The sequence below is a fragment of the Artibeus jamaicensis genome, unplaced genomic scaffold, assembly GCF_021234435.1.
Source record: "Artibeus jamaicensis isolate MK-2021 breed Jamaican fruit bat unplaced genomic scaffold, CSHL_Jam_final contig_1686, whole genome shotgun sequence".
NCBI classification, from domain to species: domain Eukaryota; kingdom Metazoa; phylum Chordata; class Mammalia; order Chiroptera; family Phyllostomidae; genus Artibeus; species Artibeus jamaicensis.
Window position 1 is genome coordinate 693283 of NW_026521327.1, and position 18146 is coordinate 711428.

At 42.3% G+C, this 18146-nt stretch overlaps 1 protein-coding gene across 1 annotated transcript; it reads left to right on the forward strand.

The window, feature by feature from the left end:
• The first annotated feature begins 2459 nt into the window (after positions 1-2459).
• Positions 2460-15284, forward strand: KIAA1210 (KIAA1210 ortholog). Its single transcript, XM_053669797.1, is given in 16 exon segments — positions 2460-2579; positions 2582-2695; positions 5041-5146; positions 6864-6897; positions 6899-7430; positions 7432-7518; positions 7520-7673; positions 7676-7825; positions 8268-9031; positions 9033-9101; positions 9104-9582; positions 9674-9767; positions 9769-11037; positions 12436-12591; positions 13453-13558; positions 15052-15284. Coding segments are annotated over 16 exon segments (4467 nt in total).
• Positions 15285-18146: the final 2862 nt, after the last annotated feature.

Here is an 18146-nt window from a genome sequence, read left to right on the forward strand (position 1 = left end):
AAGTACATTTAAGGACATATCAAGACCTGTCGAATAAGACTCACAGGGGAGGAGCCTTGCTATAGGCTTCACAGGCTCTCTGAATGAGTCTTCTGGGGACTAACATTGTGAACCACTCTCTCGTCCTCTGGCATGAAGAGAAAGTGTCCCATTTACAAACAGAAGCATAAAAAAAGCTCCTAAATAATCCCACCAGTTGTCTTAAAACAAAAACCATCAATATCTGGATTCCCCCTGGGAAGTGGGGCTCTTTTGAAGGCCGTACCTTTTCTTCCCTCAACTGTATTGGTTCAGAGAAACCTAGAAAAGTTACCATATGAGCCAACCACAAGATTTTATGAGGTATCAGAGAAACTGAAAGAAAGCAAACTGAACCCCTTCCTGGTAGGTTTCTGAAAGAAAATCGAGGGAAGGAAATGGGATTCCTTTTTCTACTTTCCCTTCCCAACCCCTTCTGCAAACCATTCCTCCTACCTTGTATGCTGAGTGCTAATATACCCTCTTTCTACCCAACATCAGATGTTTTCATTATTTCTCCTGTGTCTCAGAGGGAGCTTAGCACAGACAGCTTCTGGTTAACAGCTGGAGTTAAATGAGCTCTTTCACCTCAACATCTGTAAGATGTGCCAGGCCTAGTGCCTGCTAACATAGAATATTTCTGGGGGAAGGAATCAAGATTATGCCAAAAGAAGGGATCCTCAACACTGGTTGATAGGGTTGCTGGACACTTCTTTGTTGTTAGTTGGGGTAAGGCAGCTCTTTGGAAAAAATAAAACACATTTTAGTATTTTCATAAAGCATTTATCTGAAAGAACCATCGCCATGGGGGGAAACTCATTCTGAAACTGTCTGGAGGGTTGACATTGGGATACTGGGGAGCTGGGTTCAGCCAAAGGCTCAAAAGGCAAGTAGTCCTTGGAACATCTCCAGGAGGAGCAGTATAGCTTTATAGGAACTACAGGAACACCCTGAAGCATGAAAACTTTTCAGAATAGTAAAACAAGACATACTACTCTGTACACTGAGTATTAAATTCGTATTTCCACAAGGTAACATAAGCCAATATGTAGAACTGAGAAGAGGGGTTAGATAAATTAATGGATGACAGTTGCAGAAAGAACTTAGGACAGGTTCGGGACCGTTCCTAATTTTGTTTGGTTGACCCACAAAAGATAACTGTACCATTCCTTTCCCTTTTCCTAGAATCCAAAACAGAGTGTTGAGCTGGCTATATCATCAGCCTGATATCATTAGCACAGTGTTAAGTTCCCAGGGATTGGATTAATAAGCTATAAAAGAACCATATTTGGAACCAAGATAGTAGCAAAAGTTATCAATGGATCAACATAGGATGGTAGTAGGGAAATGTGAAGGGATGTGAAAACTGCAAATACCAAAGGGGTCCCTGGTTCTGCATAGAACTAGTTTGGAAAGAAGTAGTGAGTAAACACAAATAGAAATTCTGTCCACCTGCTAAACTACATCATTCACCACCGATGTCCTGGAAAGAGATGGCTTATCACCTAGCCTTCAAAGGGGCTTATCTTAACACAAATATTTGGAGATTCTTAGGAATGAGAGGTTCTTTAGGGTGTCTCTTAGAGGTGTAAAAAGTGCTGTTAGGAATCCCAGAGGGGATTGTTTTGAAACACCTACAGAGGAACCCAACTAGGAGGTCCAGGAAGGAACCCAGCCATAATGAGGACAAGGTGACATTCTCCATCCCTATACCAGTGGGTGTGGGAGCACTCAGTTCCCCAGGGTTTTCCTATCAGCCTCATATACATAAACTAATATAAGTAAGGGCAGTGTGCTATCTATGTAAACTCATTTACAGACAAAACCTTTTCCAACCTGATTTTCTTTCCTCTACCAAGCCCTCCTATGGAGAAATCCCAGAACCTTAACGGGTTTTGGGACACAGATGGTTCTTCTCACCCCAATCAGCCTCTCATGGAAAAGGAGGGATTTGGAGGAACAAATATGAAGGACACAGGGATGAGAACTAAGGGGGGTGGAAATAAGAGGGAGGTGGAGAGCACAGGGCGGGGGGGCTGGGATGGGAGAAATAGACAAAAAACTGTACTTGAAAAATAACTAAATAAAAAAAGAAGTAAATCAGAAAAAATATAAAAAATAAAAAATAAAACCAGGCTACAGAACAAGAGACCATGTAAACCCTCTGACCTTATAGACTCTATTAAATGGTTGGACTCCTATCCTGAGTGCAAAGGGGAGTCTCTGAGTGCTTCCTAAGCAGGGGAGCCACCTGAATTTCTTGTTTCAAGTTTTTCACCAGCCAGGGAACAAGCAGAAACTGTGCATTTTGCCACCAATGAGCCTATTGACATGAAATATCAAATTGTTGTAGTAAAAAGAGACAATGGTTCATGAGGGATTTCGGATTTAGGAATTGTTCAGCCAGAGGAATGTTCAATTTTGAAGGCCAGTGATAGCATATGGAGTTGACTTGTTTCTTCTACTTTTTCCAGAGCTCCTTTGAGCCTTCATCTGAACCTATTCGCTCTCAGTCCTTGACCACGTTTGCTGTGCCCACCTCTCCCAGCAACACCGAGCGCCGCCCATTGGTTTCAGCACCTCAGCCACCACCCAACACTGTTTGGCTTCTTCAGCTTCTGAACACAAGATGGCTTTTAGCCCCAAAAAACAAAAGAAGAAGAACCCTCAAGCGACAGTAAGTTCTTCAAGAGGCCTTGGAATAAATTCATTTATAATAAAGGATGAATTCCAAGCTTTGCAAACTGCACCTAGGGAGGTAATATGGTTTGGGGGATCCTAAGTAGGGATGGTAACGTCAAGAGCACTGTGCCAGGCTTAAAACCCCCAGAGAGGTGAGCAAACATGCATCTACAGATTGGGATGTCCTATACATGGAGAACTTACATAAAATTAAAGGGAAGAATGTAGAAATAACCTAAATTCCCAGAAACTGTTTATTGTCTTAATATCAGGGAATTCACTCAAACCTCTTTGTGGAGAAATTCAACCATAGCCCAAATCAGTATTCTTTTAATTACTAATCAGGTAGAACCCATATGTTACAAATTGCAGCACTGTTCCAGTCATTTGGGAAAACTCCAAGCATTCAAAACTCAGCTATTAACACCTACAAATATCTCTCAGTGTCACACTGACATCACAAATTCCCATCACGTAACTTTCTAAAGGCAGAGCTACACTTAGCAAGCCAATTCTGTTAAAAACATGGCCACAGATCAGACTTGGAGGTCTGATAGCAAAGAGAAGTGATAGTTGATAGCAGAGACAGGCCATTTAGTATAGGGATCAAGAACCTTGTCCACCTTTAGAAGTCCCTCAAGGCTACACTGTATCATAGTCCACTGTAATAGGTCATGTTCATTATTTGCCTGAGTCACCAAGAAAAGTTAAACTATGTTCCCTGATCTGTTTAGAAAAGTAGGGAAGTAATTCCTTTGGAAGTGATTTTTACTAAAACCTAAGAATTAGAAGATGTTGATGTTTATAAGGATGTGTCACTTACCTGGAAGACTGATTCATTTTGGTCAAACACCTAATTTCTCAGTGACTATGAGCTATAAGAAAAGGGCTGTAAATCAGAGCTGCTTGAGAGTAAATGATTTCATGGTTATGTATTTTATAGGGAAGGAAATTAAAGTACAAGTAGTTGGCCAAGATCAAACACTCTGTGGTTGTAGACCAAGGACCAGAACCCATTCTTCTGACTTACAACTCAATACTCCTTCACCCTGCCATGTTGCTCCTTGCTTACAAATCTTCATGTAGCGTTAGGGAAAACAAAAACAAAAACAAAAGTCGAAAGAACAATAGGCCAGGCAGTAGGTCCAGGGGGCCCTCTGGTGGCCCTGAGAGAATTTCCTTGGTTCTGTGTCAAGCAGAGGGTAACCAATCACTATGCACTAAACCTTACATATGCATTATCACCTGGACATGACCACAACCTGGGAGAAGGGGAATATTGGCTAAGAGAAGTTTAGTGTGACCCTTTTGAGTTCCTTCTACATAGCCTAATTGAGGAAAGGCACTCTCTAAAGAAGGCTGGGACACAGGAAACTTTTTCTTTTTGACTCTACCTGACACTCAAATGACTACAAAGCGGTCCAGGATCATATATGACACAGAAGCTGCTGTCAATTGCTCCCTGCTGTAGAATTTCTTAGGTCTTCAAGTCCCACAGGAGGTTTTCTGTTGTCTCTAATTTATAGATGTGGACATGGTGATAGAGAATAATATGCCCAGGAATCTACAGAGAGTAAATGATGGAGCAGAGATTTGAACCCAGGTTTACTTGACCTCATGTACTCAGAAGTAATTTGGGCTGAGTCTGTTTGCAGTAGCACATCAAATGGGAGCATAAAGAGTTGTATGTTTGCCTTTAAATGCAAGTCATAAAGGCTTACATTAAGCAAATTCTGGACACTGTTCAATACGATGCTACTCTGACATTTCTAAAGTTGCACTGTAATTATCTGAAAACCTTGTTTATTCTAAACCAGTTTCAACCCCTTAAGTATAAAGGCTGAACCCTTCATCTTTTCCTCTCTTCCTTCCCAATGAAACTATGGTTCTCTTTCTTCTTTTAGGCTAGAAAGACAATTCATGTTCTCACTAAGTTCCCTAAAAAAAAAAGCCAAGCAGGATTTAAATGTGGTTCCCAGGTCTGATAAAGTAAATTTCGTAATTCTAATGTTGTCAAGAATATGATTGTTGTTAGGCCCAACCCTCCATTTTCAGATTTATTGCCCTGTCATGTGTCTCAGTGTTTTAGAGAGTTCCCTTAAGCATATCACTCAGAGATTAGAAACTTCCAATGTAGGTGGACCACTTCCAATAGGTCAAATGATCACCAGGTGATGGATGCCATTGTAGATAATTTTCACTGTACATGGTATTGTTGTGCTTCCAGCAGAATCATCTGGATATCACAGATGTTTTTCCTGATTTTATTTCCTTTGGCAACCACGAAGGTGTGGGTGAGCACTGTATTCTGATTCAAGCTCTTTCTTTTTCCTTTTATAGGTGAAGCCAAAGCAGGAGGAGCTGAGCCTTCCACTGGTTGCTGAAGAGAAGAGTAAAACCAAACCAAAAGCAACTCATGAAAAGAAGCCAAAAAAAGACAGTGCAGGTTGGCACATCTTCATCCCTACCCAGAAGCATGTATTACAAGATTAATTGCACAGTGCTATGTGACGGGAGCTATATAATGATAATTCCCCAGGCCTGCTGTCCTTGGTTCTCAGAGATTTCAATTTAAGATGCATACTAATATGATCCAGGTTTTCCATCTAAACTGCCTGATTGATACAATTGACACTTGTGTGAGATTTAGATAAAGGGTCGTAACTGAATCCCTATTTTGTCTAAATGAATTTCCAACCAGAGGTGTTTTGTGTTTGTTTATAAGTTTATTTAATCCTCTCTAAGTCTAATGTACATGCTGAGTTCCTTAGTGAGCCCTTAGTGGGCAGCCAGTGATTTCTACCTTGGCATTTTCCCTCAGCAACAGAACCAGACAATAATAACAGAATTGGGTCAAAACTAGTTTTTTAAAGTTGTTTTTCTCTTCTAGTAGAGAGAAAAGGTCATAAATTATTAGTGAGACCAGTTCTCAAATCCACGGGCAGAGGGGCTGGGGCAGTTGCAGACAAATGTCCTTGGCAGCCAACACCCATCAAATCCCCAATAGTAGTGATTAATTTCTCTGTGTGTGTATGTGGATATTATCTCCAGCTGATGGAAACCTAACTTAAGCAATACTGATAAAACAAAATTCTAGTTCCACAAATTAAGTCAAATAGTTATTTCATTTTTTTCCAGAAAGAATTTCACATGTGTGTTTGAAGAGAGGATATTCGTAAACAAAATTTCCCATGAAAACTAACAAAACTGTTCTGTAAGAGAGAGGGAAAGAGAGAGAGGGAGGGTTTGAGAGCGAAAAAAGATGAGTAATCCCTTAATCCCTTTTACTTGCTTTTTTGTCTTTTCTCACATTTATTTTTCATAGTTGTACCTGTAATGCAGGAGATGAATTGATTCATTGTCTATGGGGCAGATACTGATTGGTTTTCATATAATGGGAATGTTTTGAGTACATCCAGCTATGCTCAGTGTTGCATATTGGATATGAAGCCACTAGGGTACAGCAAATGATGAGGGAGGGAAGGCAGCAGGAGCACTCCCACCTGGGCATCAAGCTGAGTTCCTTGGTAAAAGCATAAAGGGAAAAGGAACAATGTAGTTAATTGTTGCCTTGTGCTTCACCTAAAGCTTATGAAGCAATGCACTTAAGGCTTTCCAAGAGTTTATTTGCGTGTATATTACATCAGCGTATTTTCATACAGGAGAGTAGAAATCAGAAGAAAAGGGACCATAATTTTACCTCCCAGATACTTCCCGTTGATATCTTTCTACGAAAGTAAACCGATACCTGCACATGATGTGAAAATTAAATAGAATTAAGTAGAAAATATAAATACTAATTAGAAAGTAAAATTTTCCCTTGCCCTGCCCCACTCAGTTTCCTGGAAGATAATCATTGCTGCAAGTACAAAAAAATTGTCTTTTGATGTGTCTCACCCTAATGGTGCACCAGGATATTGATGTAATGGTAATAAGTCAACCATGGAATCAGTTTATAAAGCACATATTTCACTTTGATTTTAAAATTTTCAACTGCAGAAGGCTAATAGTGACCAAATTGCTCTCTGTTTTCTGAATAACTACTTCTTCATACTAGGGAATACAATAGCAAATGGGTACCCATCAGGCCAAGGCAAATTGTTCTTATTTTAACAAGTCAAAAGCGCACATATTTTTACTTTACTTATTTCTGTTTGGTACAGGTCCCTTGACTCAGGAACAGAGCAACAACACTGATTTCTAAGACAACAGATCAGGCTACAAAGACAGATGCTACAGGGAGTCAGGGCTACTTAGCATATGGAAGACAAAGTGGAAAAAAAAGGATCAAGTGCTCAGGAAAGAGTGAGAGTAGACCCAGAGGAAGGAGCACTACAAAATCTAGTCGAAGGCTTGACTTAGGTAATAGAGCTGGGTCCCCATCTGCCGATAAGTCTGCCAGGGATAGCCATTTCCGGCGGTTGCCCTTGGAGAAGCAAGTCACGGGGCAGCCCATAGCTCTAGCCACTCAAGCGGAAGCCACTACTCCTCCGGAGTTGCTTTCAGATAAAAACTACATGGAACAGAGAAAGGCTGGTTTAGATTATGAAACCAGAAAAGCATCAGTATCTCATCCTATACCTAAACACAGGAAAGCACCCGTGATTAGTGGTTCATCAAAATACCATGAAGATAAGGCTTCAGGAACCAAGTCAGAAGCCAGAGCTTCTCTTTTATCAGTGGTGGAAAGCCCCTCTATAACCCAAGAAGATGTCATGTTCTCAGTGGCAGGGGGAGGCTCAGGTGTATATGAGTCCTTCTCACATCCAGTCAGAAGAGGAAGCTGCTTCTAGCTTTCATTCACAAAGTACCAAATTTAAAAATGGAGTCAGCTCAAGATATCTCAAATATCTGCAAAAGAAGTCTCCTGAAATGTCCCCCAGGCCTTTCCAGTAAGCATTTGGGTATGGCAAGAGATTTGCCAGAGAGAGGCATTTCTGTGGAGAGGCTGCCCCCCAGAAGTCTCTCCCAGTCCATGGGAAACCAGAAGCTGAAGAAGTCGCCTCAGATGGAGACAGTACTTCAGAGATGGAAAGTGGTTCTGAACAGCAGCTGGCTCCTGGATACTTTTTGCAGTCCTCAGGGGACCCCGAAGATGATGAAGAAGGCTTTGCAGAATCAAGCAGTTTTTGTCGGGGAATTGAGCAGTTCTCATGAGCAGCTGGCTCCCAGTCGTGCAACCTGGGCTTTGGGGGAGCCTGAAGACAAAGTGTCCACAGAATCAAAAAGGTATTTTCAAAAATACAATACTGCTAAAGATTGGAGCAGCTCTGAGGAAGATCTGCCTCCCAGACACCCTTCCGGTCCTTGGGGAAGCCAGAAGCTGAAGAAATCTCCTCAAATGCAGACAGCACTTCAGAGATGGAAAGTGGTTTTGAGCAGCAGCTGACTCCTGGATACTTTTTGCACTCCTCAGGGGAACCTGAAGATGAAAAACTCTTTTCAGATTTAGAGAGTGCTTCACAGAAGGGCAGTGGTTCTAAACAGCACCTGGCTCCCAGTTATGCTTTCCAGTCCTCGGGGGAGCCCGAAGATGATGATGAAGAAGGCTTTGTAGAATCAAGCAGTTTTGTTGGGGAAATTGAGCAGTTCTCATGAGCAGTTTATTCCCAGTCGTGTGTCCCAAGCTCTGGGGGAGCCTAAAGATGAAGTGTCCACAGAATCAAGTAGTTATCTTGCAAAATACAATACTGCTAAGGGCTGGAGCAGCTCTGAGGAAGATCAGCCTCCTAGACACCCTTCCCTGGCCTTGGAGAAGCCCAAAGACCAAAAGGAAGTATTCTCAGTTTCAAAGAATACAGCTGAGGAGTGGGGTCTTTCTGTGGAGCAGGCTCCTCCCAGACGCCTTCCTCAGCCTTTTATGAGGCCATTTGTTCAGCAACAACTCTCCAAAGGTTCAATGAATACTTCTTCAGAATGGGTGCCAATGCCTTCCAGGCACATTTACCAGCCTTGGCTGAAGCCCAAACCCAAGCAACAAGCCTCTGCCAGTCCAGAGAGTACTGCTCTTGAGTGGGCCATTGCTATGGAGCCACTGCCTCCCAGAGTGTCTTCAAGGCGCCAGTTGAGGCGTAAAGTTGGGCGACCAGTCTCCTCAGGTCCAGAAATTGCTGTTATTGAAGGGATCACTTCTATGGAACTACCACCTCCAGGAACTCATTCTCAGCCCCTGGTGAAACCAATATCTGAGCAAGAAATCTCTGCAGGTCCAGAGAGCACGGTTGTTGAGGGGAGAATTGCTATGGAGCCTCTGCCTCCTAAACTGCTTGCCCACCGCTTGATGAACCCAGAAGTTGAACAAAATGTGTTCTTAGGTTCAGAGGGTGCTGAGAAGAGTCATTTCAGTGGAGCCACCATTCTCGGAATGTTGTCCCCAATGCTTGACAAATCCTGAAGCCCAGCACATATCATCTCAGAGGACACTACTGGTAATGAAGGCATGTTTGTAGAGCTGCTGCCTCCAAAATGTCCTTGCCAGCCTTTGGTCAGGCTTAATTTACAGCCAGAGAATATTACCTGTGACTCAGGGAGTGCTTCCAAAGAATGGGGCAGTCCTATGGAGGTGATGCCTCCAAGACACACCTTCTACCCCTATGTGAAAACCAGCTTTGAACAACCCTCTGCAGGTCCAAAGAGCACTGCTGTGGAGTGGGGCATTCCTATGGAGCCACTGCTTCCCAGAATGCCTTCTCAGCCCCTGATGAGACCAGTTGCCCAGCAAAAAGTCTTCGAACGTCCATTGAGTGCTTCTGCACAATGGAGTGGTCTTGTGGAGCCAATACGTCCCACAAATACTTACCAGCCCTGGATGAGCCCTAAATTCGAGCAACAAGCACATACAGGTCCAGAGAGCACTGTGGCTGAGAGCAGCACTTTGACAGAGCCTCTGCAACCCAGATTGCCTTCTGAGGCTCTGAGAAAACCAATCTCTACAGGTCCAGAGAGTATGACAATGAAAGGGGCACTTCTACAGAGCGCCACCTCCCAGACATTGGTCCATTGTTAGACATAAAGTTCAGAAAATGTCGCCAAGGTTTGAGAAAGCTGCTGTTGAGAGAGTCATTTCTGGGGAGAGCACAGCCTCCCAAATATCCCATCCATTTCTTAAACTTTGAAGCTCAGGAAGTATCCTCAGATCTACAGAATACTGCTGTTGAAGGAGGCATGTCTAAGAAATCACTACTTTCCAGGTGTCCTTCCCAGTCATTTGTGAAGTACATGGCACAGCATATCTTTTCAGAGAGCACTGATAAGGAACAGCAGGTTTATGTGGATCCTCTGGCTTCAAATCAACCTTCCAAATCTTTGCTGGGTCCTAAAGTTGAGTACCAAGTTTTCTCAGGTTTCGAGAGTGCTGATATTGAGGGAGGCATCTCTTCGAAGCTGCTGCCTACCAAATGCCCTTTACAGTCCTTGGAGAGGCCTGAAAATCCACAAGAAGTTTTCTCATATTCAGAGAGTGCTCCTGTGAAGTGGATCTGTCCTCAAGAGCAGTGGCCTTCCAGATACCTTTCCCAGACATATGGAAAGTTTGAGCATAAGCAAGTAGTCTCCTCAGTTTCTCAGAGGTCTCTTGAAGAATGGAGGTGTTCTGAAGAGCAGCAGCCTTCCAGATATACTTTCCAAGCTGAGGGTGGGGCTGAATTCCAGCCACAGATTTTGTCAACAGGCTCAGTGAGTGTACCTATAGAGTGTAGCAGTGCCGGGCATCACCTGCCTCCCAGACAACCTTTTCAGGCTTTTGCAGGTCCTGAATATCAGCAACAAGTTTATTCAAGTTCCATGAGTGCTGCTGCTAAGGCAACCATTTTTGAGAGCAATCCTAGCAGTTGTTCCCAAACAACAGGTCCAGCTTCTCCAAACGAAACTAGAAAACACAGCCAAGGCTCTGAAGATCTCATTAAGAACATCCCGACTTCTGCTACCAAACCTGTGAAGTCCACTGTCACTCCTGTTTGGCCAACATCCATTTCTGGGGATAGTTATCCTAAGGAAGAAGTTCCTGAGAGTAGTGATCGAAATGATGGCTGTTCAAGTTTATCCACCAGTGAGGCTGATGTTGAAAACCTTTTTGGAATCCGACTGAGGAGGATCCCTTCCTCACAGAAGTATAAGATTAAGGAACAGGAGCATTTTACCAAGCTTCCTTCACCCTCCTTGGGCCCAATTTCAACTTCTGTAGGTAGAGAATCAGAAATCAAAAGTGCTTCCAAGGTACTCCTCCACACTGAAGAGAACCTCACCGCAGTATCTGACTTTGCAGAGAAGCAACAGAGCAAGACCAAATCTGACAGCATGCCCAAGAAGCAACCTGCTTACAAGATCCCAGGTAGGACTGTCTGTAGGTACCAAATGGAGGGAAGAACTGGAAATCAAAGTCTTAGGACTTTGGAAGAAGTGTGTTCTAGCCTTGCCTGCTGAGTTGTTCCTTTGATAGGGCTGGGTTGTTGATTTAGAGGCAAGTCAATGGCCCATTCTATCTATATTAATGGATTTTCTTTTTTTAAAAAGATTTTATTTATTTATTTATTTATTTATTTATTTATTTATTTATCTTTAGAGGGGAAGGAGAGAGGGAGAGAAACATCAATGTATGGTTGCTTTCGTGAGTCCCCTGCTGGGAAATGGCCTGCAGGGAACTGGCCTGCAACCCAGGCATGTGCCCTGACTGGGAATCAAACCTTGATCCTCTGGTTCACAGGCCTGTGCTCAATCCACTGAGCTATACCAGCCAGGGCATATATTAATGGATTTTCTAATGGACACATGACCATGTTTTCATTCTCTCCCCCACTGTACACCTTACATGTAGATGGAATTATATGCTTTTCTCAAAACACTTTTATATGTGTCATTATGCTTCCCCCAACACTAGATGGATTTTTTAAGCCAGTTCACTAATAGAGCACTATGTGCAGACTCTCAGCTTGAAATCTTCATTTTCTTTGTTCTCCCATACCTTCTTCACTCACCTGAAATGTTCAAGAATCCAGAGCTAGATGATCTTTTGAACACTAATCTCTCCCAAACTCTTTGCACCTTCACGTCACTATCACATAGTGTTGTATATCCTTAACCACACCCATGTATCCCCACACTTGCATGAGGAATTATGAAATTTCAAATGTTGTATTTCCTTGAAGTTAGAGGAATGACATCAATAACAGGCCCTCTGGCCTCTGAATTTCCAGCTTACCTAACAACCACCATTCTGTCATAATTTGGAGATAGGAAAAGGGATGGACAAATGAGGGAAGGGACCAGTAACAGGACAGCATGCAAATTTATTTATTTATTTATTTATTTATTTATTTATTTATTTATTTATTGTTCAAGTACAGTTTTCTGTCTTTTTACTCCCATCCCAGCCCACCCCCAGTGCTCCCCCACCTCCCTCCTGTTTCCACCCCCCTTAGTTGTTGTCCATGTGTCCTTTATACTTGTTCCTGTAACCCCTTCTCCCCCTTTTCCCCTTAAATTCCCTCCCCTCTCCTCTCTGGTCACTGTCAAACTTTTAAATATAGCTTCTTAACTGCCCAAGGATCTCCTGCCTTGCCAGGTTGTGGGGGAGAGCACAAAAAGAATGGGACCCTTCTCTATACGATATCTATTTATTTTTATTTGACAATTCACAAGGATCCCATTGGAATATTATTGTGGGGAGGACCCAGCCAGGCTCAAGACTCTGCCTGCCTTGCTACAGTTCTAACTCCTTGAATTCCTTTCTCAGAAAAGGCTGATCAACAATCAGATTATGCCACCTCAGAGCCAGTTTGGATAACCATGGCAAAGCAGAAGCAGAGGAAGTTCCAGGCTGAGATTACTATGGAAGAGCTGAAAGCCAATAATAGAGCTGGACCAGAGACTGAGACTAAGGTAGGTAGATATGAGGTAGGATTGGGGCAGCCCACAGAATACTCCAAAAACTTGATGGAGGGTATTGATTAAGCTTGAACTGGGATTTTGCCAGGCATTTAGCTCCTTACTTCTTTAACTGCATAAATCAAGGCAGGGGGACTCTTCGGGAAGACTTGCTTTGTGCTCACAAACAAGTGTGCCCCACTTTGTGTTCTTAAAGGGTGTGCAAAAGTAATGACTATGAGAAGTTCTATAAGTCAAATCCTGTCCTAAATATTCTAGAGCAGGATTCCATGAAATTGGTTGAGCAATAAGGAGTAAGTCATGAAAAACCCTTAAAGGTAACCACTGGGGTGAGCAACTATCCTTACATATATTTATGCCTATAAGTGTATGTATATATAAACCCTTAACTTAGACCAGTTGTGGAGAGGTTAATTTGAAAAGCTTAAACTGTGCAATTTTGAAAAGACCTGTAGTTAGTGTTTTCTAATGCAAAGAGTACAAATCAGGTGTCAACAAGTTTTGCTAAGTAGAAATCCTATGGAACTCCGATTAATTGATAAGATTTCTTTGTAACTACCACATTCTGTTAGCTTGCTGCTAAGTGCTAGGTGAAAGGTTGTTCTCAAGTTAAATTATTCTCATGTTAACCTGTTTACACTATTTGTATGATTAGACAACCCTTTCTTTCAGATCTGAGAAGTGATAAACTTGAACCAGCCTAGGTTTTGTGAACCTAAATTCTGAACCAGGTCTTCTCAATGCCATCTCTTTCTTTTCTATCTATCTCTTTCCTTTTGATTAATGTTTAATTCATAATACCTATGACAGGGTTTATACCTTGTGACTTTCTGAGTAAGTAATTTGCTGATTTCATTGTTGAATTAAAAGGGAGCTGGCTGTGTACATCAAACCGAACCAAGAGAGATTTTCACTTCCAATGTCGATAGACAGGAAAATATTGAACAGATGACACTACCTAAGTCCACTGATCCAGGTAAAAATGCATACCCCAATACCCATCCCAAATAGCTCTGGTAGAATACTGTGAGACTTTTGTAATTTCAAGCTTAGACAAAATGTATTCCCCTGCCTCCAAATCAGCTTCATAATTCTCTCATGGCTCTTCCATTAGATACAGATATTAGCTTGTTTTAGGAAAATCCAATCATTACTGCTAATACAAATCCAGTGTGTAACTTTCAGATGAGCTTCCAGTCTTTTACCCCATCAAGGTAGGTACAATTGCGTAGGTACAAAAATATTTAAAAAAAAAGAGGGGAGAGGAAACATGATGTACGAGAGAAACGGCATTGGTTGATCTCTCACACCCCTAGCTGGGGGCCTGGCCCGCAACCTAGGCACGTGCCCTGACTGGGAATCGAACTGGCAACCTTTCCGTCCACACGCTAGTGCTCAATCCACTGAGCCACTCAGCCAGGGCTGACTTTTTTTAAAACTATTTAAAAGACTTGTTTCAGCCCCTCTGTATTCTGAGTCCAGGGGTATGAGAGGTGGGGAAATGTCGAAAGCTGGGAAAAAAAACATTATGCTGGGATAAAATAGAATGTTATTTCATCAATGGTTATATGCCAAAGGGATTTTTTTTCAGGAGGAGCAGGGGACAGGGAGGATGGATTTATAATGAATCATCTTTGCCCTTTCCCTTAGTCCCCCTAGTGAAGAAATTAGGCCATGAATTAGCAGCACTTGACCTGCTCATAGCTATTGATAGTCTCTTGGGCACTATAGTACTATCAAGTGGTTCTCAACTCACTGTGCATTAGAATAACCTGGTGAGCTTTCAGAAAATTACAGGGTCCTGGCTCCATTGCTAGATATTCTAATTCAGTTAGTTTAGGAAATGGCATGGGACTTGGTATTTTAAAAAAAGAGCTCTAGGTAATTCTAATATGTAGTCAGGATTGAGAACCATTGGTTGAGTCTAAGCTACTAAGTCAATCAACCATAAGACAGGAGGAGGAAAGGAGTAGAATTGGAGAATAGGGAGGTAGTTTTCATGGTCAGAGTAGTTGGTACAGTATTATTTATCATAGACTTTTACTGGATGGAGCTATTTTGTCAGCATTTGTGTCATACAACATCATGGATTACCAAAACAAAAGTAATATTACCCTATTTTACATTTAAAATACTGAACAGATACCATTCAATATGATTTCTCTCTGGTCCCAATTCAAAAGTCTCAATCTAACACTAACCACATAAAGATTGGCAGTTACAGCTGTAAGTATTTTCTCTCAGACCTTCTCTTTTCCAGGTCCCTGTGGCCATAGCCATATTGATGTCACCCCTTTGCCATACTACTCATTGCATTGCCCATGCACTGAGTTTTAGGAACCAGAATAAACACAAAAGAAGGAAAATTTTATTGCATCCTATAAACATAGCTCAGTACCTCTGGGGGCTTCTTTTTCCCCCTTTCTGGGGGCTTCTTACTCTGTGTGTTATTTGCTGTGGTTCCTGTAGGATTTGAAAATCAGAAGATATTTCAAGTGCCTGCCACAAGAAAAGAAACCAGACATTCTTCAGCTCACCCAGCCATGTTCCAAGAGCCAGCTGAGCCAATCTGGTTCTCCATGGCCAAGAAGAAAGCCCAAGCATGGAGCCATATAACAGAAATCATGCAGTGCTGGCTCCTGGGTGGAGCATCAGCATTTCAAATGATATTTGCTCAGAGCTGTACTAATGCCATGTACTGATTTATTTACTGTAACCATTTTAATAAGCAGAAAGCCTTAAAATGGGAATTAAAGCCTAATAATTATGTGAGTGAAACATGCCATGAATGCCTAATAACCAGTATAGTCATTGCCAGCATCTGAAAAAACCAGCATTTCCTCTATAAAAACTACATAAAATGTTTGCAGCGCTGTAGAATTGGGAAATCTTTAACTTGGGGCAATGTGTTTTAGGGAGGGCAAAAGCAAAAACATTTTGTGGGAGCTACTAAGAAAAGGGTCATTTCCCTTTATCAAATAAATTAATTCTAGTGGAAATGTCCAGATGATTCTTGCCCTAGGATTGGCTTTTAGGTTTATGGACCTAGTTAATACTCCAGGTTTTTCTTGGTTGCTGCTCCAAATTTTGCAAAGGCCCCTAGAAGAGTTGGTAGAGGTGAAAATTTCTGGATTTTTCACAGAAAAAAGTTTGCACAGCCAGTCCTGTAGTCAGCCCAGTGCCCTTTGAAACACCTTTGAATACCTGGGAATCCCCATGCCTGCAATTTATACAGAAGCTCCCCCCTTACACATTTCCCACGTCAGCCTGTTACAGGTCTTGGCAGCAGTGAGTGCTTTTCTAAGAGGCACTATTTCTTGGGGATTATTACGATCCTTTGGATGGTTAGTTCATCAGTCTTTGACTGCTTTGCCCCAACACCACTGTGACCCCTCTCCAGTTGCTCAGAAGTGGTCACTCGATATCTTACATATCCTGTTTTTATAAGCATTGAAGACACTGTTGACATTCAAAATTCTATAAATGCCAAAAGCTTGTACTTTCAGTCAAGAAGTCTTCCAGGAAGGAAGTCTGGGGCCACTGGAGAGTCACCCTTCTTCCCCTAGCTCCAGCGTTAGGGGTAGAGACCTCTGTGTGCCCAGTTTTTTGTCCCTTCCCTCAGAAAGCTGTTTCCCAAGGTTGTTACCCAAGCAAACCTGCCATCAAGCAATTCACTTTCTGGTACACTGGGAGCCTTAAGTGATTAAATCAGCCTCTCCTGCCTACATTCCTAAAGGCATACACCCCAAAAGTCACTAAGTTCAACAGTCCTAACCTCCCCAGTAAACCATTCATCCCAAATCTTCCTTCTCTTTCATCCCCCCCAAACAAACCAAACACTAGAGTAGAGCTACCTTTGGATGCCTGGACAGCACCTAGCTTATTTTCTTAGCAGACCCGGAAGTGTCTTCTCAGTATATCTTTCACTGTGTCTGTCTCTGCCACCTTGAGACTACTTTGCTTAAACAAAACTGCAGGGATCTGAGTGAAAGTGATGCCTCATGCAAAAAATATCCGGAGGGACAGTGAGGTGCCAGAGCTGATTTAAACATTTGGCTTTTGCTGATAGTATAGCATGACATTGTATAATCATATGCTAGATTTTGCATTTTGTCTGTAAAAACATCTTTTGTTCCTAATACTGTACCTTTGATTTTTTGATAATGCTAGGTTTTTGTGATTGGATTGAATTTTCCTTGTATTTCCATAGTGAATTGTTAAAATAGAAATTAAGTTATCCCCTACCTTCCCTTCCCCCTTTCCCTGGGTGGACCACTATTAGGTTATTCTCAATATAAGAACTGTCCATTAACTATTTCTTTTTCCACAGTTAATAACAAAACTCTGTTTTTAAGTAGAGGTTAAGGTTTTTTAATGCCTAGAGACACATTTTGACAGGTTTTCGGCTTTTTAGCACTCTTGATTTTTAGCTATATGCAAAGCAAATAAACTCAATAAAGCCTGTTCTGTAGTCTGTCTCTGTCTGTTACATAGGGATAGAAATGACGTAGAATTTTGACAGTTCAGATGGGAGAAGCAAAATGATCTCTAGAGGTGGTGTGTGACATAAATGAGTGTGCCTGATGGAGCCGATGGCCTCCAGTTGAGTGATTATACAAGGGAGTGGTATTAAAGAGGAGGTTCTCATCTGTGTAGACATGGGGAGCAAAGAGACTGGTAGGAGAATGCTGATGGGGGTGAACAGAAAGGGCACAAAATGGTGGTTGTTATACTCTAGTCTAGTCCAGGACTGGGTCCAAGTCCTATAGTAATATGGGCTATTGAAATAAGCCATTATAAAAAGGAAAAAAGCCCTTCTGTGTTCAGTTAAAGTGTAACATGGAGTGAGCAAGGGAAGGTGTGATATATCAGATATTTAACTTGACCCTCCTGTAGCATTTGTAAAATTTGTTGGGGGTTCAGAAAGAGTTCAATTTTATACACATATCCATGTGTATAAAATACTTAAAATGTTTTAATCAAGTAATAAACCATTAAATAGGGTAAGATTTGTCCTTCTTCCATGACAGATGTGCCTTCATAACTACCTAAAAGTCCAGGTTGGGATTTAGAATTCTCAGACTCCTCTAAGTCCTGCTCCAACAGTGAGGGAAGAGCTGCTCCCCCCTCTCCTCCCCCTGCCCTAGCTCCTAGACCAGGCCCCTGTCCCATCCCATCCCTCAAGGCTGGGAGCACAGACCCCAGCTGAGTACACGGCCCTCCCAAGCGGCAACCCCAACAGGCGCACTTGGGCCCTGGCAGCAGGCATGGGGGACTGTTCAGGGGTGCCAGGGAGCATGAGCTAGTAGGGACCCACCCCGTGTTCTGTGGGCTGGGGTCCTCCTGGCCCCCGTAGGGATGGGCATGGATGGAAGACAACAAAGTGAGGCCTGTAAAAAAAGCATGGAGCTCAGGACGCAGGTCCCCTTTGCCTGGGTCTGAGCAAAACTACAGTATCAACTAATACAATGTAAACACTGACAAATCAAAATCAGTTTGAAGGTGCTCAAACCATATAACTTGGCCAGCTCTTTTGGTTCACATAATGGCAAAAAGAAGCCCTT